Below are 23,778 nucleotides of genomic sequence, written 5' to 3'. Positions count from 1 at the left end.
AATTTGCTTTGGAAGGCCCTATGAGGTGCTAGAAAGATTTTCAAAACATACCTGCATCTGTGGAGATTCCTGGTGTGTCTTGATTTAGGTCCTTCTGTTTTTGCCTTCATGCAATCACTGTAATATTTTGTGGCTTTATGTTTCATTTGTAACACCACGTTGCATTTTTAGGACATTTCCTATTGAACATTTTTGTATTTGCGGATCTAGGAGAATTTCTGACACAGCAGTATGGGAGAAGTACTCAAAACGTTTCTGGGATAGAAGATGGCGGAGGGGTAAAGCGTAATATTTCTACATGTAAAAATGTTGCTGGAGGGCATTGCGGGGGGGGATATTGGGAAGACATTATTAAATGTAACAACTCAAAGGATGGTGACATAAGGAATGTATACTTCAGTTAGGCAATATTTAGCTCAGTGTTCCCCACCCTGGTGCCATGCAGATGTTTTGGACTACAGTTCCCATCATCCCTGACTGTTGGCCATGCCAGACAGAGCTGATGGGAGTTGCAGTCCAAAACATCTAAAGGGCACCAGGTTGGAGAAGGCTGGTTTAGCTTATTGACTTTGGGTGGCTCCCATCTGGCTTCTCCACCTGAGCTAAACAACCCAGGGGCACTCTATCCCTGGTTTGTTTATTGTGACGTCCAAACCCAGAATAGTGGATTGTTGAGAGAGGAACAACCCAGAATTGTAACCCATGGTTTGTTGTTAGGTTGCAAGTTTGGGTTGTTACTCCCCAAACAACCTATAACTCCAGGGTTGGACATCACGTTAAACAAGCCAGCTACTGTGGGAGTGATCAGCTGGCAAGAACTAGCATGCTTGCTCACTCCCATTTCATTCTTTTAACAAACCATGTTGTTGTGATGTGCAAACCCAATCACTCTGTTTGCCAAGGCATTTTAAGTTTGGTTATTTGACTTTGTGTATTTGCCGCCTCTGAATTGTCTGATGTTTTATATTTTATTGTTCTTACGGTATTTTTGTGTTCAGCTGACTAAAGCTTTATTTATTGTCCACCACCCTGTTATCTATAAGGATGAAGGTTTTAAAATTATTTTAATTAATAAATAAGCTGGATTCCAGTGCTTTGCTTCTCACCAAAGTGGTTTAGCAGAGGAAGGGAAATCTCTCTTAGGCTAGTCTTACAGGCAGTAACAGTCTATCACATTTCTGCTTACCAGCCCCCAAAGTAGTTCTGAAAATGAGGAGGTGATTATATTTATATTTTCAAAGGTTATTTTAAGTAAGCTTTCAGGCTACTGCTGAAGCAAAGCTAGTGGAATGCAAAGAAGTGGCCCACAAGAGTCAAATCCTCTTTTCTTTGGCTTCCAAGCAACCAAGTACCTTGGAATTGTCAAGTTAATAATTTGACTGGTACACAGGAACTGGCAACCTGTCTTTGGGGACAAAGAATTATGGGCTGTTTATCTCAGCAGTGTTTACACTGACAGTTGCAAAACTTAGAGGAAAGCAATTTCAGCTTTCTTACCTCTTTCATGGGGCTGGTTCACATGTCACAATAAGCCATCCTAAAAATAAGCTACAGTGGGTTGGTTGTTTACTTGCTAATCCACATTACTCCCAACAGACAATCGAGTGCTCTGAGGCTTGTCGTGGCTTGTTTTGCCCTTAGTCCTCTCATAGTTCCTGGTATGTATCCTATGGGCCTTTGCAGTGCAGCATCAGCAGCCTACTCAGCCACTCTGCTAATGAGCGCAAATTCACTCATTATCAGAGTAGAGTTTATTTGGTAGATTTTTTTTTTCCATCTTTGGGGAGATTTGTGCATATTTAACTTAAAAAAAAAAAAACCTTGGGAGATTTCCACAAATTCAGAGAAGCTCATTGCCCCAAAACATCTTGTGAGATGCATACAAAAACTTATTATCTTCTTCTTTTGTTCCCTAGTAATACAGTGGCATAGCCAACCAATTGTGCACCAGTTCATAAAATTTACACCATTTGGGGATTGATAAATAGCAATCATTTTGATATATTGGGTCATGTGGTATTGCACAGGTGTGTACATTTGATGCTTTTATGAAAAAGTGCACAATTCTTATGAGCCACTGTTATACCATGATTGATTGCTGAGTGCATGCATGCATGTGAAATATCACCTGCCCCAATATCTGAAAATAAGCATTATGTAACGGTCCACAAATGGTGTAAATTTGGTACTTTTATGAAAAAGTACATGATCGTGGCAAAAAGATGGGCTAGGCCACCTCACTATAGTTAGTGAAAGATAGGACAATAGCAACAAACATCAAAACTTATTCAAGATTGTTCTCCTTAATTGTCTAGGAAATACTGTAATGTGATAGCTGGCCAGATTATTTATGGCATACTTGAAAATGTTTTAATTCAGTTTCTGTTCTATGCCTTCCTAAAGGTAAGAGTTAAATATAAAATACAATACCCAATTAAATTAAAATTGGCTTCATGTCTGCTTATTTTTGTTGTTGACTGCCAGCTCAAACAGGAAGTGTTTGCAGGTAGGTCTTTTGGAAAGTATTAATTAGATTTTGGCTTTTTAGAGCCCATCCGTCTTTTAAAAAAGAAAAGAACGCCCACATTTATACTGAAATCCTACGCACACATACCTGTGAGTAGGTTTCATTGTATGCAGTGGGATTTGCTTCTGAGTAGACACACATAGGATTGTGCTGTTACACTGTTCTATTATATCTTAGCACGCCTGTTGTGCCTTATTACAGGCGCATTACAAGGCTAGATATGTGTATTCCAAAGTGACCATATACCAAAATCCTATTGAATATGGTAAGTTTGTACATCAGGAAACTTGTAAGAACGAATAGAATGTCTGTAGTATAATGGATGGAAAATAGCTACTTGATGGTGAGTGAAAACTATAATTGAGAGTTATACTATTTGAGAAATGACTATGAGATGCAGGGACAAGACTGGATTCAAGCATCTACCTGATTTAACTATTGTATTTTTGTTGGGATTGGCAGGAGGCGACTGAGGCTGGTTAAGATTTTGTCAGGCTGGCTACAATCTGGAGCCCTAAATACAGAAAATGGCCTACGGCATAATGGTATAAGTAGCATGCTTAGGGAGTTGCCTGCTACAAGCATTTATTCTGTAGAATTTTGAAGGAGAAATGGTGAATTCCTGAAAAGGCTGAAGAGGAGCTTTCTCCCTTAACTGTCCTGGTTTTTGTGCTTTTCCTAGAACATAATTATGCGTTATACGTGGGGCTGTCTTTGAAAACGGTCCGGAAACTTCAGCTGGTCCAAAATAGGGCAGCAAGATTGTTAACAGGGACTGGCCTACGAGCTCATATTACACCAGTACTTTTCCAGCTGCACTGGCTGACAGTCCATTTCCGGGCCCGATTCAAAGTTCTGGTGTTAACATTCAAAGCCCTTAACGGCTTGGGGCCAGGTTACCTGAAGGATCGCCTCCTCCCATATGTGCCTGCCCGGACCTTAAGATCATCATCAGCGGCCCTTCTCCGTGAGCCCCTGCCAAAGGAAGTGAGGTGGGTGGCTACTAGGAGAAGGGCTTTTTCTACTGTGGCACCCCGGCTCTAGAATGAGCTCCCTAGTGAGGTTCGCCTGGCATCTACATTGTATTCCTTTCGGCGCCAGGTGAAGACCTTTTTGTTTTCCCAGGCATTTTAGCATTTTAGCTTTCTAAATTTTTATCTTTGCTGTTTTAAATCTGTATTTTAAACTCCTGCACTGCTGCTAAGTTTTATTGTGGTTGTATTGTTATGTTGTGGTTTTAATGTTCTGTATATTTTAAATTGTTTTATTGTGTGTTGTTTGGTTTTAATTTTTGTGAACCGCCCAGAGAGCTTCGGCTATTGGGCGGTATAGAAATGAAATAAATAAATAAATACTTGTTCCCAAAGGTTCCCTTCTTCTGCCAGAAAGAGTCCTTCTATTAGCCAAACTTCCATTGAAGGATGGGGATATTTCAGTACAACCCAATAAAACATTTCTTCTTCTGCTCTTGAGGAAACATTTTCTTCTTGACTATATATTTAGTGAATGGGGACTTTTAGATAATCCAACATCTGTTCCTGTTCTTGGTATTGTTGTTTTTAAAAACTTCCACATGCTCCAACTGGTATTTATACAGGTTTTCCTCACAAGAATGACTGTTCCCATTGAGGATGGGCAAAAGAATTGGGATGTATAAAGATATATTACATGTAGCTGAATCTGGAGTAGGGAAGATGGATGAGTAAAGAGTCAATGGGAGGATATGGAGACATTGTCTCTTTGTTGTAATATTAACTATTATCTGTTGAATATAGAAGCCTTTTGAGATATAGAATCTAGACCAGATGTCCGCACCAGCAGTTTATCCAATGTGAATAAAACTGCTATCAGATGTTCTTCAATAGTGTACATCCTTTCATTGTCAACACTTAACTGTTTTGGGTGTTTGTTTTTGCATCAGAAGCACTAAGTATTGTAATAATGAGCTCTCTGTCTCCCCCTTTTTTCTTTCAGATTACAGAATTGTGTGGTGCTAAACGTATTGGTTATTTTGGTCGTGCTCAATTTTATGCTGCTCTGAAGCTAATTGCTGCCGCACAGTCTGGTCTCCCAGTACGAATAGAAAGCATTCAGAATGGTAACTCTCTAGACTAAATTGATTTCATTCATGGAAACATATTTGTTGTTTAAAATATTTGTAAGCAACCTTTTAGGGTAAGCACGCTCCCAAGGTGCCTTTCAACAATCAGTATAAATAACAATAAGCTTCAAAAATAAAGAAAGCATAATACTAAAAAATAAGAACAAATAAGAACGCATCCAGCTCAGTAAAGCACTTAAGATACAATAAATAATTACAACTAAAACTGTTTTATAAAGTCAACAACCCAATAAAATTCAATTTAAGAAAATGTAATAGAAGATAGGTAAGCCTTTAGGGCCTTTCTAAAAGCCTGCATTGATGGGGTCTGATGTGCCCTCAATGGCCAAGCATTCCAACATGGGGCCAGTGCCAAAAAAGCTGTCTCCTTTATGCTCTCCAACCTAATAGTTCTCACAGGCAGAAGGACTTCAGATGATGATCTCAAAGTGTAGGTAGGTTGATATGAGTGAAGGCAGTCCTCCAAGTAACTAGGTCCCAAACCATTTAAGGTGGCCTCCACCAACCTGATGCCTTCCAGAAGTGTTGGACTACAACTACCAGCATCTCCCACCCAGCCAGGTTGGGGAAGTCTGGTTTAAGACTTTAAAAGTTAATACAAGCATTTTAAATGGGTCCAGGAATGCACTAACAACCAGTACAATGTAGGTGTCACGATCTGAACACCTAGCCCCCCCCCCCCCTTCTGCATCCTAGTTGTTTTGCTCGGTGTTTATTCTAATGTGATCATTTAGCAAAGTCCTACTGAAGATGGTAAGCTTATACGTTATTAAACTGTTATATGAAAAATTAAGAGCGAGGTTTTAGGGTGTCTTGTATAATGAATGGAAAACTGCTTCTTGATTTGTAAAGCTATTGCCCCCTGCTTAACTATAGTTAAATGTTATGTCCAGATACATTAATTGTCACTAAAGGTTGTCTGTAAACCAGGATTTCTTGCTATGGCTTCAAAAGGATTTGCGAAGTATGGTTTGCATTAACCTTGCTAAGAGTTATATTTGCACCGAGCAAACCATGATTAACAGTGCAAGCCTATGCGTATTTACTCAGAAATAAGTTCCACTATGTTCAATGGAATTAACTCACTAGTAAGTGTATTTAGCATAGTAGCCTATGGTAGTTTCCTTGCCTATCCATCCTCTGTAGTATGTTCCTGTATATGCAGCCTCAGGTCAGGCTTAGCTTGCCAAGGTAATCATTGTTTTACTGTATGTTTGAAGTCTACCATAGTTAAGGCAAAAAAACTCCATACTTAACCATAGTTAAGTATTATGTCTGCACCAGGCCATTATAGAATTGACTTGTCAGTTGTGCGTAAACATTATATACTTGTTTTTACCATCTTTGCATTATCTGGTCTTTTCTTTGCATAATTGTTTGATGCCCTACTAGAGTCCATGCAGAACAACTAACTGGATTTGAGTCCACATGTGCTTGTGAGCTTTCTGTGAAAACAGTATTTTTAAAATAAAATTAGGATAGATGGTTCATATAGGAAATCCTAAAATATAATCTCTAGCTGTTGCATCAAGGGAAAACATGAGAAAGTCTGTGCCGTTCCCGAATCTTTTGTGATGTTTGCCTGTTCTGTATTGCAGAACATTTGATTTTGTTTTCTTTTATAGTGGGGCATCCATGTTCTGCTCTTTACTCATAGTCCTGGCTCAAATTTGGCCTAGCCTTCCTCCTCAGTACAAAGAGACAGATAATATTGGGAAATAGACCTATGCAGAGAGGTGGAAAGTCAAGTTGTGTGTTTACACAATTCCTTAGCCACAGGCTGGCTGTCTACTTTGCCTTAACATAACTTGCCAGAGAATGCCCTTCATATGTTTATGGCTAGAAGGCGAATTCCAAGAACGGAAGTGAGGCAGTCTCCTGACCCAGCTCCATCCATGCCTTCTAATGGAGCAATGTTCTTGTATTGAACAGGGGCTCTATGTTTCTAGTTTCTTTGTCTGGCATTTTAATATTGTTTGTTTTATCTACTTTTACTGTGTGAGCCTCCTTGAAAGCTTCCAGGTAGAAAAGTGGCATATAAATATAAATAAGATGAGAATAGAGCTTGAGGACGGAAGGGCATCCCCTGAATTATATAGAGTTACTTTTTTCTTGCCAAATTCCCCCTTGGATTCCTTTTGATGGCAAGAATACTTGTAGCCTCCTGCAAATTATTCTCAAGGTAAATATAATGTCCTGAGTTTAGCTGCTAAATGCAAAAATCCCCCTCCCATCTTTTTACTTTTCTAGTAATCAGGACTCTAGTAATCAGTATCAAATTTCACCTTTCGAGGTCATGTAGAAATATACCCCATTAGAAACATTGATACCCCAGGAGGAGTCTGTTGTTCAGTGAATGTGGCTGTCTGTGTCTGTGTCTATAAGTGTGCATAAGAGTTCTATTTTCCATTAATAAATTAATTCCAGCTATTAGTTTGATCTGTTTTAACACTGCTTGAAGTCTTAAATTCACTTTTTAGATAATGGTAGTGATGAGCTTGTTTTAATACAGTACTGTGCCATCAGATTTTCTTTCATCTTTTTTTTTAAAAAAGAATTGCCCTTGCCTCGATTTGTGGCTCTGAAAACTGATAGTGAAATAAGATACACTCATCCAGCAGAAGCACATGGACCTAAATTTCAGATTCCACATGCAACACTTGAAAAGAATTGTTTCAGAAGACTGGATGAAGGAGAGAAACAGGTAAAGTCTTTTTGCAATATAGAAATTTTGTTGCACAATAAATAAAGCATTAGATTTTTATTTTCTTGCTTGAAATTGACACAATCTAATAAGTAATCTAATAAGTAATCTCCTAGAGATCAAATCGCCAACATTCGCTGGATCATGGAGAAAGCAAGAGAATTCCAGAAAAAGGTCTATTTCTGCTTCATTGACTACGCTAAAGCCTTTGATTGTGTGGATCACAACAAACTCTGGCAAATTCTTAAAGACATGGGAGTACCAGACCACCTTAGCTGTCTCCTGAGAAACCTGTACGAGGGTCAAGAAGCAACAGTAAGAACCAGACATGGAACAACCGATTGGTTCAAAATTGGGAAAGGAGTACGACAAGGCTATATATTGTCGCCCTGCTTATTTAACTTATATGCAGAGTACATCATGAGAAACGCCGGGTTGCATGAACCACAGGTCGGAATTAAGATTGCCGGGAGAATTATCAACAACCTCAGATTCGCAGACGATACCACCCTAATGGTAGAAAGCGAAGAGGATCTAAAGAGCCTCTTGTTGAGGGTGAAAGTGGAGAATGCAAAAGCTGGTTTGAAATTCAACATTAAAAAAACTCAGATCATGGCATCTGGCCCCATCACTTCCTGGCATATAGAAGGGGAAGAAATGGAAGCAGTGATAGATTTTATTTTCTTGGGCTCCAAGATCACCGCAGACAGTGACTGTAGCCATGAAATTAAAAGACGCTTGCTCCTTGGGAGGAAAGCTATGGCAAACCTAGACAGCATATTAAGAAGCAGAGACATTACCTTGCCTACAAAGGTCCGTCTAATCAAAGCTATGGTTTTCCCAGTAGTAATGTATGGCTGTGAGAGCTGGACTATAAGGAAGGCTGAGCGCCGAAGAATTGATGCTTTCGAACTGTGGTGCTGGAGAAGACTCTTACGAGTCCCCTGGACTGCAAGGAGGTCAAATCAGTCCATCCTAAAGGAAATCAACCCTGACTGCTCATTGGAAGGACAGATGCTGAAGCTCAAATATTTTGGCCACCTAATGCGAAAAGAAAACTCCGTGGAAAAGACCCTGATGCTGGGAAAGATTGAAGGCAAAAGGAGAAGGGGATGGCAGAGGATGAGATGGCTAGATAGCATCACCGATGCAATGAATATGAACTTGAGCACACTCTGGGAGAGAGCGGAGGACAGGAAGGCCTGGCATGCTATGGTCCATGGGGTCACGAAGAGTCGGACGCGACTTAATGACTGAACAACAACAGCAATAAGTAAACTCTGGATTAGTATTTTTAATTTATTTTATGACATCTAGAGAGCAATTCTAAGGACACAAGAGAGCGTCCCAGTGACTATTGGATTCTTTGGAGTCCCTCCTCCGTGGCCATAGACATTGCTACAACCTCAGAAGGGGGACTCTGGAACCTGTACCCTCCCCCAACCCCTCCATTGCACCCTCCCCTAACCCCTCACAGCTGCTGTGTAATGAACCATGCCGGCTGCTTTCCAAAGTCACAGTTGTAAAGGGGCGCATTCTGGTGGGTAGGGATAGGAGAGGCCAGATTACAAAGAATCCTATGGCCTCTCCAGCCCCAGCTCCACCCCCACCAGCGCACCTCCTTTAGATGGTCTCAGAGGAAAAATGAAACAGCAGGAGCGTGGAGAAGTGAAAATCTCCTCTGTTACTCGTCCTGCCCTGCCGGCAGCAGCCTGTCAGAGCATTGGATACACAGAAGCCTCCGAGTTCAAAGGCTTCCATATAACAAGGATGCAACTCAAGGGATTGCACATTTAATATTTAAACTCTCAGTATGCATTTGGAATAATTGATTACTGCCTCATTGTGAACTGTATTTGGAATAGTTTTTAATGGCCTAGATTTGTTATTAGTTGAGGCAGAGGTCAAATTGCCCAGCAATTGAATGGAAAACCATTTATTCTATGGAACATTAACACTGAGAACATTTTTTTTCTAGGTCCAATATATCTGTTTAACCAGCTGTGTGGAAGGCCACTTGGAACATGAGAAGCTATTTCTGTGAAGCAGCTCCTCTCATGATTTGGTTAATTTACGAACACCAGCACAACCCTTTGTTTTCATAGTTTGTCCTGGTGTGATTTTAAATAGATTAAGCTATGTGGGACCTAGTCACATGAAAAGCTTGCCATCTTGAACTCCTTCCATACACACTGGTTTCTCCAATGGTCATCCGTGTGTTTGCATGGACTATGAACTGAATCTATGAGAAGATGAAATGTGTTGATTTCAAGTAGAGCTGAATTTTCTTTTACAAAATTTAAATGTTGAGGTTTTCAATGTGAAATCTGAGTGTTTAGACCAGCCTTTCTCAACCTGGTTCCCTCCAGAAGTTTTGAACTACAACTCCCAGCATTCCTGACCATTGGCTATGGTGGCTGGGGCTGATGGGAGTTGAAGTTCTAAACCTCTTTGCAGTCCCATGTTGTGTTTCCAATGTGGCCTTGCGCCTGGAGGCCATCCTAATTTCTGCAGAGGCCCATGCATGGATTTGTTTGATAACCTTTTGGCTCAAACTTGTCTTTTTCCCTTAAGATTGGCCTCATTGACCCTAGAAGATGCTTTTCAGTCAACCTGGAGAAGGTTGTTGACAGAGAAATTACTGACTTATGGGTTTACAACTGGCAGTTTAATAGCCCTTGGATATTTTAAAGTAAGCTATCTATTAAACAATGAATATGGCATACAGAACTACATAAATATTTAAGTTCTGTCACTAAATAGCACTTCTCTGAGTGTAAGGTACTTGCGCCTGCAAATTATCTGACCAATTTAACAGTCTCCAAATTTAGAAAAGGCTTTACAATAGCCTGATTTAGTGTTTTACCATCTATGCTTTTAGAGGGAAGATATCAGAAGTTTCTGTACCATGATCGTACATGCCCTTGTGATGGAGGGGAAGTGGAAACTGTTGGGCATGTTTTATCATATTGTTTTATTATATTGTTCTTTTTATCAAGAAATTCATTGTGCTTTTATTACACCTATTTTACAAAAAATGCCAGGCAGATTATCTTTCTGTTCTTCTTATCAGGATTCTCAGATAAGGTGGTGAGGTTTTGTGCAGCTGCTAGTGCTTTCCGCAAACTTTTAGTAAAATAGTATTATTCCACCAGGCTAATATTCCAAGGCCATGTTAGTCTTTTTAATTTTCTGTACAATTATGTATGCTGTGTGTTAGTAATGTACATGTAATGCGCCGATCTATGATGGTAATATATTTATCTATCTATAGCTCTCAACCTGGTGCCCTCCAGAAGTTTTGGACTGCAACTTCGAGCATTCCTTAGTATTGGCCATGCTGGCTGAGACTGATGGGAGTTGAAGATCTAAACATCTGGAGAGCACCTGGTTGGGGAAGGCTGGGCTAGACACTGTCCAAATAGGAAATTAAATTAACTGTCAGTTATCAAATACTGTTAGAGAGCAATCCTGTGGCCACAAGATAGTGTCTAGATGGCCATAGGATTTTTCCGTTTCTGAAAACTGAGCTCAAAGCCAGGGCTCCAAGCTCAATTCCCAGAAATCGGGCTCCCCACCCCCTCCCCTGCCCCCTCATGGGCGGCGTGGTTCTCACTGGTCTCTGCACTTGGACATGGAGTGTGAAGAGGGTGAAAAGGGGGCCTTCCCAGGGGTTGGGGAGGAGACTGCAGAATCCTCACGCAGCCTCCCCCTCGATGACATGCCCCAGCTAGACAGCCAAAATCGTGTGTGCCCAAAAATGCACAGCAGCCAGAACACAGAGGAGAAGATCCCACTGTGCTCCGCCAACCCTGCATTGGATAGGCATCAGCCTCCAAGTTTGGACACTGAAGTCTATCTCCATAGGATTGCGCCCTTAGATACTAAATACAGTTTCATGTGAACTGTCAAATTTAGTCAGATACTGTCATACTATTGTAGGTTGGCTGTCAGAAATCAGATACCGAAATCATGTATTAATGAATACTGACATGAAATGTCGAATGTTCAGCAAGTATTCAATATCAAAATTTGCAGAGGCGAATTTATGCAGGCAAATTTGTTTCAGATCTGTTTTTCTACTGTGCTTTAGATGAAATCACTATTATTATGGACCAGCCCGAGTTCCCTAGTCCTGTTACATTTTTTGTTACTTTTATCTTGAAGCCAGAAGCAAAGTCTCCCCCCATGTCTCCCATTGGCTCACCCCCAGCTTCTCCATCAAGCTACCAGAGGATTCCCTTGAGTTATGGGTATGGTATATTGAGAAGCGGGCTTGAGCAGCAGCATGGAGGTAAGATGAGGTCTGCTTTGGAGTAATCTAATCACAAAAGCAGTTAAGGAATCAGCCTAACAATTTCCTGGATTAATTATGTCCTTTTTTTAGAAACTGTCTCAAATGTTGTGCTTTCTCATTATTCAGTCTTGTCTTCCTCTTCCTGAAAATTACTTTAAATAGTTACAAGCATCTGCTAACAAATCTACATTCGTATTCAAGTGCACATTATGCACCATGCTGTTTGAATGTTATATAAAAGGTGCAATCTGTTATCTAAATTGCTAACTGTCCAGATATTTTGAATGTGCCCTATACCCAGTCAATCTAGTTAGATGAGTTTTTTCTTGTGAACTTCTCATAAAGGGTCTGTTCATATTCCTTTGGATGGAGTGGCATTCCTATCTTTTTCTGTTATCATTGGCTGGAATTCAAACAGTATATTTTATGAGAGTGTTTAAAAATAAAATAAAAACTGTGCATGCAACCTGAGCTTTGCTTTCACTTCTTGTTGTTCAGTTTAAAAAACAGCTGATCACTATGGCAGTGAGAGAGCCCTACAACAATGTAAAAGCAAAACACCAAGATTAAGAAACAAATAATATGGTCCAAAAAAGCCCTTCAAGTTTAAGAGAAGAGTTAAGGTTCGGGTAAATTAATTCTTTCTCCAAAAAGCATGGGAAATGGTAATCTAAGTTTCCTGCCTGAATGTCTGCACTATATTATCAGCAAAAATGTTGTACAATCTCATATACTGTACCTGTAGCTTAGGTTCTATGCATAAACTTTGATATAACCTTTCAAACCCAGTCTTCTTCCTCTGCAGATTGGAGGCAATGCTGAAGCTGAAGACACCAGCTTCACTGTTGTCTGACAGCAGCATCACAGCCATTTTTAACTAGAGTGACATGCAGCTGATAGCTTTCCCCTGGCACACCCCTTTTCTACCATCACTATGTACAGTGCAGAACTTACCCACATTTGCCACTGAGTAAAACAAGATATTTAACCCCCCTAACTTAATGTTGTTGTTGTTCAGTCGTTAAGTCATGTCTGACTCTTCGTGACCCCATGGACCGTAGCACGCCAGGCCTTCCTGTCCTCCACTCTCTCCCGGAGTGTGCTCAAGTTCATGTTCATTGCATCGGTGATGCTATCTAACCATCTCATCCTCTGCCGTTCCCTTCTCCTTTTGCCTTCAATCTTTCCCAGCATCAGGGTCTTTTCCAGGGAGTCTTCTCTTCGCATTAGGTGGCCAAAATATTTGAGCTTCAGCTTCAGTATCTGTCCTTCCAATGAGCAGTCAGAGTTGATTTCCTTTAGGATTGACTGATTTGACCTCCTTGCAGTCCAGGGGACTCGTAAGAGTCTTCTCCAGCACCACAATTCGAAAGCATCAGTTCTTCGGCACTCAGCCTTCCTTACAGTCCAGCTCTCACAGCCATACGTTGCTATAATATTTGAATTAGAATCAAAAGAATGAGGACATTTGCTGTGATCCATCAAAAGTTGTGTGCACATGTACAAGAAACATCTTGTATCTGCAATGAGCAATTTCTTGATGCTGCATCCACTTTTACTGCAGATACATTTTACATAATGTGCTTTTTTAGCCTTATCAGTGGCTTCAGAAGAAACTTTAAAGAATGTTCCCCCATGTGTTCATATAGTTTTGCTATACTACTGCCATTGAGTGCCCTGAAGATCTTTACCAAAGAGTAGTGTATGCAGGATTCTTACCTGATATATTGGGTTGGATCCAGATTTATGTGCAAGCAGTGAGACTGCTTGAAGAGGACTTCCCCACATGCTCCTCCCCACAACAGACTTTCCAACACTCTGAAATGTATGTATATATGTATTTATTCAGTGTGTGCTTCACCACATAGCCAAAGCTCTCAGGGCAATGTACAGAAATGAAAAACAAAACAAAAAATAAGTAAAATACCATTAAAATGAAGAGCAGCCGCAAACAAAATATGGGCTTTTCTACATGAGGCTTTTAACCTGCAGCTTTACCAAGGCTGCTGCTCCTGGATTAAGATTGGCTCCTTTACACATTTTTTAGGGTTTTTCTTTCTCTACCTTTTTATATGTTTCGTTACACAACCACTAAATGGTGCTGTGGTACAGCAGAATTCCATGAATACATGAGAGCCTCATTCTGCCATTTCTAAATAATACCACACTTTCATGGATCTAAAAAAAAGCCAGAGAAATGGTTGCAAAGAGTGGGAGAGGCCCTGGAGGATGACAACGTCATGTAAAGGACCCGCAAACTACCATGAGTGAGCAATCACAAGGGCACAATAAAAGCCTCTTGTAGAAAGGCAATACAAGATAGCCTAGGCTAAATATCAAAAATAGTATTATAAAAATCAAAAAATATCCATGGAGATAAAAACAGATCTAAGATACAGCCTCTCATCTAGGCTACTGTAATGCGCTCTACATGGGGTTACCCTTGAAGATGGTTCGGAAGCTGCAGCTGGTGCAGAACGCAGCAGCTTGCGTGATTAAAGGCAGCCGCCGGTGTGATCACATCATTCCAGTGCTGAAGGAGTTGCGCTGGTTACCACTTGTTTTCTGGGCCGAATTCAAGGTGTTGGTTTTGACCTTTAAAACCCTATATGGTTCCGGCCCAGCCTTTCTCAAGGAGCGCCTCCAGCAACACCAGACAGGCCACTCAACAAGATCAGCCTTGGATGGCCTTCTCTCTGTCCCATCGGCCAGGCTGGTGAGGACGAGGGAGAGGGCCTTCTCTGTGGTGGCCCCCACTGTGTGGAACTCCCTCCCTAGGGAACTCCGCCATGCCCCCTCTTTAATGAGCTTCCGCCATGCACTGAAAACTTGGTTATTCAGGCAGGCATTTGGGGAGGGTTAGGGTATTTTAAAATAATGTTTTAATGTATAATTTTACTGTTTTAAATTGTACTGTTGTACATTACCCAGAGTGGCTGGGTGACCTGCCAGATGGGCGATTAAGAAATTTAATTAATTAATTAATTAACCCGCTCACAACCCACTTGCCAAATCTCAGTATGCTACATAGAGGTGGACCCTGCTGAATAGGGTAGGTTGTGGTGCAGGGGATTGAGGGAGAAGGCGGGTCCCCCAAAATCAGGCAAAGGAAACTTCTGAGGGCAGATGCATTCCAGAGAATTGTGCCATTGAATGTTGGATATGTAAGCACACAGCATTAGAGATCATCATCTCCTCTCTTCTCTGACCACAGTTGCTACTAATTTCACAAACTTCCTTCCTTTTTCACTGTCACTGAAATGTGTTTGCACCAAAGCAAATTAGGCATTAGTGTAGTAGGACATAAAGAGTAATGCTGGGTAGGGATTTATTTTTCCACAATACTCTTTTAATTCCTGAATATATAATTTTTGTTTGTGTACCTTACTTATATCATAGAATCATAGAATACTAGAGTTGGAAGGGGCCTACAAGACCATCGAGTCCAACCCCCAAATATTTTTAATTGTGTATAATAGTTTAAGTTGACAACTGAAAAAATAATGAATTATGAAAATAACAGTAACAGTACTAATGCATGCTTATGAACTATACAGTATTTGATGTTCTAATATCTGACAAAAGGGGACACAAATCATTAAAGCACTTGCTGTGCTTCCTTAATTCTCCAAGTTCAGTCCCTAGTACCTCCGATTTAATGGATTTTATTGGATTTTAGACAGTAGGACTGCAAAAGCCTCTACCTGAGGCCTTGGAGAGCTGATACCACTCAGAGTATACAATATTAGGCTACATAGACCAATGGTCTGACCTAGTAAGAGGCAACTGTATACATTTTTAAAAATGCCATATCCACTGCCTAAAAATAATTTAGACGTATGATAGCCATCTAAAAATAAAAAGGAAGAAGATAGAAACCCACACTTCCTCCATTGTGCAGAACCTTTTGATGGTTGACTGGATAAAACTTTATTTTATTTCCTGAGGGCTTTTAGTCTAACTGTGTGGCTGTTTCATTGCCTCTGTTATGTCTTAATGTTGTTGTATTTTAAGAAGTTAGTCAGTGTTTAAACATTTTTTGTACTTTAAAACACCCTGGTCGTTTTTCGAACCAAAGGGTGGGAGATTGCATTTTAAATAAATAAATAAATATAAATTGCTAGATACAATGAAAAGCTTAGGAGGAGGTGTGTTACTCATCACAAGTGACAGCTGTGGAATTGTAACATTAAGGGTCATGCTGGGAGCTGATTGTGGCTTTTTGCAAAACTTGCTTGAAACACTATAGAAACCTGCAAATCTAGTTTGACCAGAGTTTACAGCAGGTCAGAAAAGAGTGCAATATGTGTACTGTAGGCAGTAATAGAGCACATGTTTAGCAGGTAGAAGGTCCCAAGTTCCAGCATCTTTAAGCAAGGCTAGGAAAGACTCCTGGAGAACCACTACCAATCAGTGAAGAGAATACCAAGCTAGATTGTGGTTGCCTGAGTCAGAATAAGGCTGCTTCCTATGTTCCCTCTGACTTTGAAAGTTATGGTCTGTACATAATCCTTACTGTAAGAGATCAGTTCTGTGCTCAGTGGCAGAACACCTTGATATCATAACCTCTGATGTATACTATACCCTGCCAGTCTCTTGCCAGCAGGGCAAAAGTGAGGATGGAGCTGGGGTTGTTATTTTCCCCCATCATGGGGGCGTTTTTAATTAATTATTTTCCTCCCATTAAATTACACTATGTAACTTTCACCTTCCTCCAGGTGTGGAGCTAGGAGGCAGTACTTTCCCTCGCCACCCAGCAACCCCCCAACATGCCTCTTCCCCACCACCACCACTCTGGGAAGTTTCCACAGTGGCTGGGGTGGGGATCGGAGAACAGATCTTCTCCTCCAAGGGTGGACCTCTCCACTCAGGGGATGAACTGCACTATAACCTGTGAGAATATAGGATTGCACTTGAAGTCTGATAAGCACCTTTCACCAAGTTTTCATAATTTTTTATGTGGATCCCTGACATCACATGATAAAGACATTTACATTATAAACCACCCCGATGAATGGCAGTATAATTTAAAAATAAGTAAATATATATTTTAAGATGCATTTTAAAAGATTCTATGATTTTTAGAGTTTTGTTCATTTATTTTATATCCTCAAATTACTGAACCCAATTAATTATTTTTGTGTTATCAGGAAATCTCTCCCAGGCTGCAATCCTATGGACACTAGACTTGCTGAACTCAGGGTGACTCACTTCTGAGTAGAGGCGCATAGGACTACGCTGTTAAACAGTTTTGTCTGACTAATTTCAGTGGGGTTGTGCTGAATTTTAGCTTGATTGTGTCCTTGGGTTATAATGTGCATACATTCTACTGCTGTTAAGAAGAACACAGCATTCTCATATATCTTAGTAGTTGAAACTCTGAATGTATACTTTAAAAGTTGACATAAAAGCATTTTGGGTATCCTGTCATAGTTTATTCTTCAGCTGTATCTTTATTTGAAACTAACTTCCTCTTAAGTTTTGAGTGTTATGTCTGGCTTCAGAGAAGGCAAAGTCTTCTCAACTAAGAGCATGCTGAAATAAATAATGCTTTCCGTTCTAAGCTTTAGTTCTATTTCTGAGCAGGTAGACATTTTTGGTAATATTGTACAATTCTGAAAATCGTTTGGGGTTTAATAATTATAAGTCAGTAAATTGCCAATGAGGAATATAACAGTCTCGATAAAATATAGTCTGTACTTTAAAACAATACTTCTTAGGGCATCTCTACACCAGCCTAAAATCCTGCATCTAAAACGGAGCTTTCTGCTTCTGTTTTAAATGTAGGATCACGATGACTCCCTTTTTCATGTGCTTCCTCCCCCCCTTTCCCCCTCCTTCTCTCCCTGTATCTGAGTCTTCTGTTAGCTTTCATTGATCTCTGTTCTCGCTCCTCTTCTTGCCACTTTTCCTTTTCCTCTTTTCACAGAGGGAACTCAAGCAGAACACAATGGGCTAATTTGATAGCTCATTATTTGCGATCTATTTAAAAATGGAACAAAGGGCATTTAGCACAGGAGATGCCCTGGAGGTTCATGGCGTCACGTAAAGAGCCCACAAAAGGAGCAATCTCAATCGCAGGGTAAAAGCTCCATGTGAAGAAAGCCTTAGAGTAGGGCAGTGGGTTATAATTTCAAGAAATCTAATGAACTACAGTTGCATTTAAATCCTAAGTCCCATTCTTTCCTTCCACAAGAAAGCTGAATATTCAGAGTTTAAGTTTATTTGGGTGGACGTTTTACTGATTTTAGTGAAAAATGCTTCCAAATAGTGTGCTATGGAGATATACATTTGGCAATCATCTTGGATTAAAACATTAGGTAGTTCTCATGTGCTTGGCAGATGCTGGTGCTTTTGCTCTGCAAACACTGAATTTCGCTATTTAGAATCAAATTCTTGTGCTGCCTCCTCGTCAATGAATCCTTGTTCGTTAATGTTATCCTTGATGTTAGCATGTCCACTAAGACAGCAGCGTTGGTTTTCTTCTCTTCAGTAAGACACTTTGAGAAAATTCAGCGCTTCTCGTATTATACTTTTAGTGGGTGGATATTAAAACTTAACCTGTTAACATGAGAGGTGAATATTTGATCACTATATAGAACAGCATGTGAGGCAGCATCAGCTTTATCTGGTAAAGTGATGAATCTTTGATGAGGGAAAGGGGCATGATATGGCTGTGTATGTTTTGGTTTTGGCATGATACTGATCTATGTCCTATCTTTGATTTTGGACTACCTTCGCAAGGGTTCTGACTTATTTCCTCTTAATCCTGCACAGGTGCCTATGAAGCTAGATTTTCTACTCACCAACAAGATGGACCAACATCAGGAAACTATGGATCCAAATCGGTACCAGCACATTCCTCTCTTGTTCGGGTAATGAATTAAAATGTAAAACAATTAAAATGTAAAACAATTAAAAGAAAAGCCCCTATGTTTCCTAGAACCATTGTTGCTAAATGACACTTGCTTTCTTGGTCAATAGTGCATGACACAATCTTGAATGGATACACAAACATCTACATGGCAGCTAGAACAGCATGCACTAGGAAACCACCACAGTCTTCTGATATAATGGACAGATTCTAAGCGTCATTTCTTTCCTATGGGGAAGTAATCATTCGAATTCTAGAATACATTTGTGAGAGAGAAGGGGTGAAGTTAAACATCCCTACGATGGAATACATAGGTGTTGGTCAGAGGAAGAGCAAACCTACTTTGCTGACTTGATTGTGTTTTTCATGTGAATTTTGAATGGACTACAAAGTAAAGTGGAAATTTACTTCCTTTTCCACTAATGATTTCATGTCATTCTATTGCATAGGAGGGAAACCTCTGCAGGCCAGCCTGAGGAGCCTTCTTGGATTCCTCCAAGCCCTGTCACTGTTATCTCCATTCTCAGATCAGAGATAACAGTGGGGATTCCTCCATGGGGAAGCTGCTCTTCCAAGTGCTGGCTGAATCCATTTGCATGACATCTGCTGCCCAAAGCAGAGCCCCTTTCTCCATGCTGAAAGGCAAAATGGCCAGGGGTGGAGCAATGATGTCAATGAGTGTGGCCATGCCTGCTGACATCATCTGGCCTGTAGAGGGCCCCCCACCTAAAACTGGGTCCCCACTCCTGCTGTAGTGATTGACAGTACTGGGCGTTTAATGGAGAATCTAGTAGCAACCTGCTTTTATGGATGTCCCTGGGGTGCTTGCTTGCCTAGATAATCTTAATGAATGCTACATATCTGTGCGACGTAACTGAGTGACTTGACCTGTCTCCTTCCTGAGGGCCAGCCCATTCATTATGCAAAATGAGGTGCCCATGTCAGGCATGTGCCCTGCAAAGAGTGGTGGATTGGGGCTGCTCTGCTAACTGCTGCTCCTCCGCTCAAGCCACCGCCACTCATCACCAGTTTCCTCTCCTCCCTCGCTCCGCCTGCCCACTCACTCGGCACCCACCTCCTGCTGCCCCCACTGCCACACCATTCTCCCCACACCCAGAGCAAGCAGACTTGTCCACCTGTAAAGACAAGACAGCACGTGCTTGCTTTAGATGGACGGGAGTGTGTTGAAGAGGGAGCACATGCTTGTGTAAAAGTAGTACATCCACGATTTTTGGGGTGAGGGATCACAATACCAAGGAGGAGGAGGATGAACGGAGCACATTACTCCTTGTAAAATAATAAAGTGCTCTGAATAGTTTTAGTAACCCAGTGTAGGGAGGAGAAGGAACTAGAAGGTGTTTTTTCCTTTTCATCAGTAGGGACAGCAGCAGCAGCTGAAGCGAGCCAAACTCCAGGCCTATTTTAATCACAGCGCTCAGGCTTTCCCCTTCTTTACCCTTCCAGCATTAGAAAGATCTCCGATCAGCTTTCCTTCAAAGGGGGTGGAGAACTGAGGAGCTTCAGTTATAGGGAGTGGGAGGCACTGTGTGTGTACCTTCTTGTCCCTTAAAAATGCTGCCGACAAACACCCCCTCTATTTTATTACTTTATTGAAACACTGGTCAAACTGAATCTCCTCCCCGCCCCCCCCCTACACACACACACGCATACTTTCCCAAGTGTCCCTCTGTGTGAAGGCATGCTTGGCCCTGTTCAGTCTGCCCCAGCAGTGCCTGTGATTTCCCCCTCAGAGCAAGCAGCATGAGCACAGCAGACAAAACAAACCTCTTCAGAAAAGACACAAGCTCAGACTGAAAAAATTAAATGTCATCTTTATTGTTCTGGAGATTGGTGAGTGGGGCCCCTTGGAGCGATCATATTTCTTTCTTTCCCCTCTCTTAAGGTCTCCCCAACACCTGCCTTCTCTGTACTTCCCTCTCCCTCCACCGCCTCCTTCTTGGCTCAAGAGCTACCTGTGTATGTGTCTTTGAGTTTCTGACATGTGGTCACTTTTCAGGGAAAAGTGGGCACAATTTTCTGATTTGCCTCAGGCAGCAGAACGTCTTGGGCCGGCCCAGCTCTTCCTGTTTTGAGAATGAGCCCCACCAGTCAAACTACTTGTCCCTATTACACTTAGAATGGTTCTTTTTCCCCCTTGTTTTTGGAAATCTCAAGGCTGTTTAGCCATTTGCTTCTGAAGCTGGTAAAAGTCTGCAGGCAGTGACTTAGCCACCTCAGTTTTCACCTTAACATTCTACAATTCCTGTTTATTTATATTTGTTTATTATTAAATCATTTTAAATTTTGTTTCTAATTTAAGAGTGTTTTTATAACGATGCAGCCATGAATTAGTTTATATAAAAATTTGACTTTCCTACCTTTAAAAAGCAAAACATAATGAACCTTCAAATAAGTGGAAGGACAATCTGAAGACAATTATACCTGCAAAACCTTCTGTTAAATATAATATCAAAATACAGACAGTCCATTTTTTTGGAGATTCATCAGGCTGAGGCCTGGTAAAGGTGAGATTTTTAACTCTTGTTTATCTTGTATGGGGGTTTGCTCCCATCTTCAGTTCCTAAAACACTTCTTTGAAAAGGCCCAATAAATATTCATGGCACACATTTTTGACAATGTATGGATATCTATCTATCTATCTATCTATCTATCTATCTATCTTTCATGTAGTTCTGCGAACAAAGGCATTTATTGCAAGTCCAACAGGTTCAGTCTCACCCCTTCCATTTATTTTAAAAAGAGCTATGGAGCAAGAACAAAGTAAGACTAATCCTTTGAAACTCAGAAATTGCAGCCTTTTCTCTACCTTTCCAAATGATACTTTGCCCCTTTTTTTGAAGTCTTTTTCAGTAGAGAGAGAGCCACACGACAGCAGTAGTAATTACCCAGATGACCCCTGGAGGATAACTGAGGAACAACGAGAATATTACATCAACCAGTTCAAATCACTACAACCTGATCTGAACTCTTTCATTTCAGGTAATGTTTATTTAATCTATAGTGAGGAAGGCTAAACTGAAAGGCCAGAAAATTTAAAACAAAATTCATATAGGCAAAGTGCAAACCAGAGGGGGGGGGGTTGTGTGTGGTTTGTGGGGGTTATGTTGTACGTGTTATTATTATACAGATAGGTCCTGGTTTCCTATTAAAAATACTACAGATTATTTACTGGGTTGTTTTTTGTTTTTAAAAAAATTAAAATATGAAACAAAACATATTGGCTTGGATCCAATGTGACATGAGTAGGAATCTGCACGTTCAACGGGATTTCTACTCACACAACAGGAATTTTCCTGTCCTTCCCCCCACACACAGCCCCTTGCGCACCCCCTAAATCTGTTCCAAAGGGTTCTCCAATCCTCCAGAGCAGATTTGTGGGAGCACACAGCAGACAGGGAAATACATTCTGCAAGTCTTTTCCCTTCCATTGGATCCCACCCAATGGACATGATCCAGCCAAAGTTAAATACTTTTAAATCCCAGTGATGGGATTTAATGGGAGAGATTTAAGCACATGCTAATTATAAACTATAGGATACATACAGGGCTGGCCTCAAGGGTAGTCATGGCTGGGCACCTGCCAAAGGCCCAGACCGCAGCAGGGGCCCACTGGCAATCCCCTGGAGTTGCTCCTCCCCTTCATCATTGCAACTTGCTTGTTCATCTGCCTCTAGCTCTGGCCCAGACGACAGTGGTGGTGAGAAGGATGAGCAGTAGATGCCAGTGCTTACTTGCTGGCTGACTCTCTGCCTGTCAAGCAAGCAAGTGGTAGCAATGATAAGATAGAAGATGAGGAGCAATAGCAGCTGGTGACAATGGTGGTGAGAAGGAGGGAGGGGGGCCCATTGAGGATCCTCAAAAATCTGGAGCCAGCACTGGATACATTTTATGTTACAGTACCTATTTTGTTTTTACTCTCTTTATAACATGTTTTCATCTAATACACAGATTAAAAAATAATGTAATGTTTACTTTTGTTCTGATTCTGCCTGATCAATCTACTTGTGGTTCAAAAGACAACTCAGTGCTTCATTCACCACAGTAAACTTGATATCAATATTATCTCAGGGAGATTATCTTCTTATAAGATAACAATAATGAAGTGGACATGCATCTCTAGGCTATTTGTTAGATTGAGAATAAGTCCTGACCTCCAGTGATCTCCCCCTTTTTCCTCCTCTTATGCACCTGGCTTTATAGAAGACTTCTTGATTTGCTAAACCAGTTTGCCATGATGTCTGAAACTGGTTACTACAAATCAGGATTGCAAACAGGGAGTACTCAAACCACTGTTTCCCAGTTTAGATATCATAGCAAACTGTAGTTTAACAGAACAAGACGTTGACTATAAAGCCAGACACAGAAGGCAAGAAGGAAGTACTTGAGGTTATGACTTGTTCTTAATGACTGGGTTCACACAAAATGACAACCCACACTCAAGGTTGAGTATGGATTGAGTGTGGGTTGTTGTTGAACCATGGGTTGTTGTTGAACCATGGGTTTTTGTGTTGTGTGAACCCAGCCACCCTAACAACCCATGATTTATTAACCACAGACAACCCACAGTTCACAACCCAGCAACAAACCATGGTTTCTCTTCATGGGTTGTTTGTGGTTAACAAACCATGTTTTGTTAGGGTGGCTGGGTTCACACAACACCCCACAGTTGAACAACAACCCATGGCTCAACAACAGCCCACACTCAACACATGGTCAACCTTGAGTGTGGGTTGTCATGTTGTATAAACCCAGCCAATGTGCGAACCAATCTTCTACATCTTTCTGTTGACTGTAGTATTCAGACCTTTATCTTATGAAGTATAGCATCTTGCTATAATCCCATCAATGTTCTTAAACTTTCCCTCAACTTTTGAAGATACAAATTGTTCCACTAATAACTGCAGAACTCTTAATATGATTTATAGTAAAGGAAATATGTGCCGAATTTTCAGGATCCTGCCAGAATCTATAGAACTCTGCAGATGTGAGCCCTTGGCTATTAAATGGGTTGTACAAAGCAAAAACATATGGTAACAGATTCAATGAAATCTCAGTTTCTTATGGTACTTATTTGAGGTAATGTCTTGCATGCTGTATCTAGCTCATCCAGGAAGAATTACAGATTTTAAACTAAAATCAGTCTGGTTTGGGCAGCTGAGTCTTTATTGCTGAAGTCCAACACTTACTGTAATTTAAGTATTCTGAACCCAGACAATAGTGTAAAATTGCTTCG

The 23,778-nt window shown here is 40.8% G+C and overlaps 1 protein-coding gene across 7 annotated transcripts in view; it reads left to right on the top strand.

The window, feature by feature from the left end:
* REPS2 (RALBP1 associated Eps domain containing 2) overlaps positions 1-23,778 on the top strand; it is a 112,486-nt gene that overhangs the window by 24,908 nt on the left and 63,800 nt on the right. For 5 of the 7 annotated variants that reach the window (XR_014789175.1, XR_014789176.1, XM_084844094.1 and 2 more), the window contains exons 2-6: positions 4,502-4,625; positions 7,205-7,353; positions 11,521-11,647; positions 18,428-18,525; positions 21,386-21,524. Coding sequence is in view for 5 of the 7 variants with exons in the window: in XM_084844094.1 (XP_084700220.1) it covers positions 4,502-4,625; positions 7,205-7,353; positions 11,521-11,647; positions 18,428-18,525; positions 21,386-21,524 (637 nt within the window). In the remaining 2 variants the exon portion in view is untranslated. Of the gene's footprint in view, positions 1-4,501; positions 4,626-7,204; positions 7,354-9,729; positions 10,046-11,520; positions 11,648-18,427; positions 18,526-21,385; positions 21,525-23,778 lie in introns of those variants that run through there. The other 2 variants (XM_084844093.1, XM_084844095.1) reach the window with 2 other exon arrangements.

Source organism: Heloderma suspectum, chromosome 3, assembly GCF_057233095.1.
Source record: "Heloderma suspectum isolate Gila_16-S chromosome 3, 16-S_ref, whole genome shotgun sequence".
Taxonomy (NCBI): domain Eukaryota; kingdom Metazoa; phylum Chordata; class Lepidosauria; order Squamata; family Helodermatidae; genus Heloderma; species Heloderma suspectum.
This window is presented reverse-complemented; position numbering and strand designations above follow the sequence as displayed.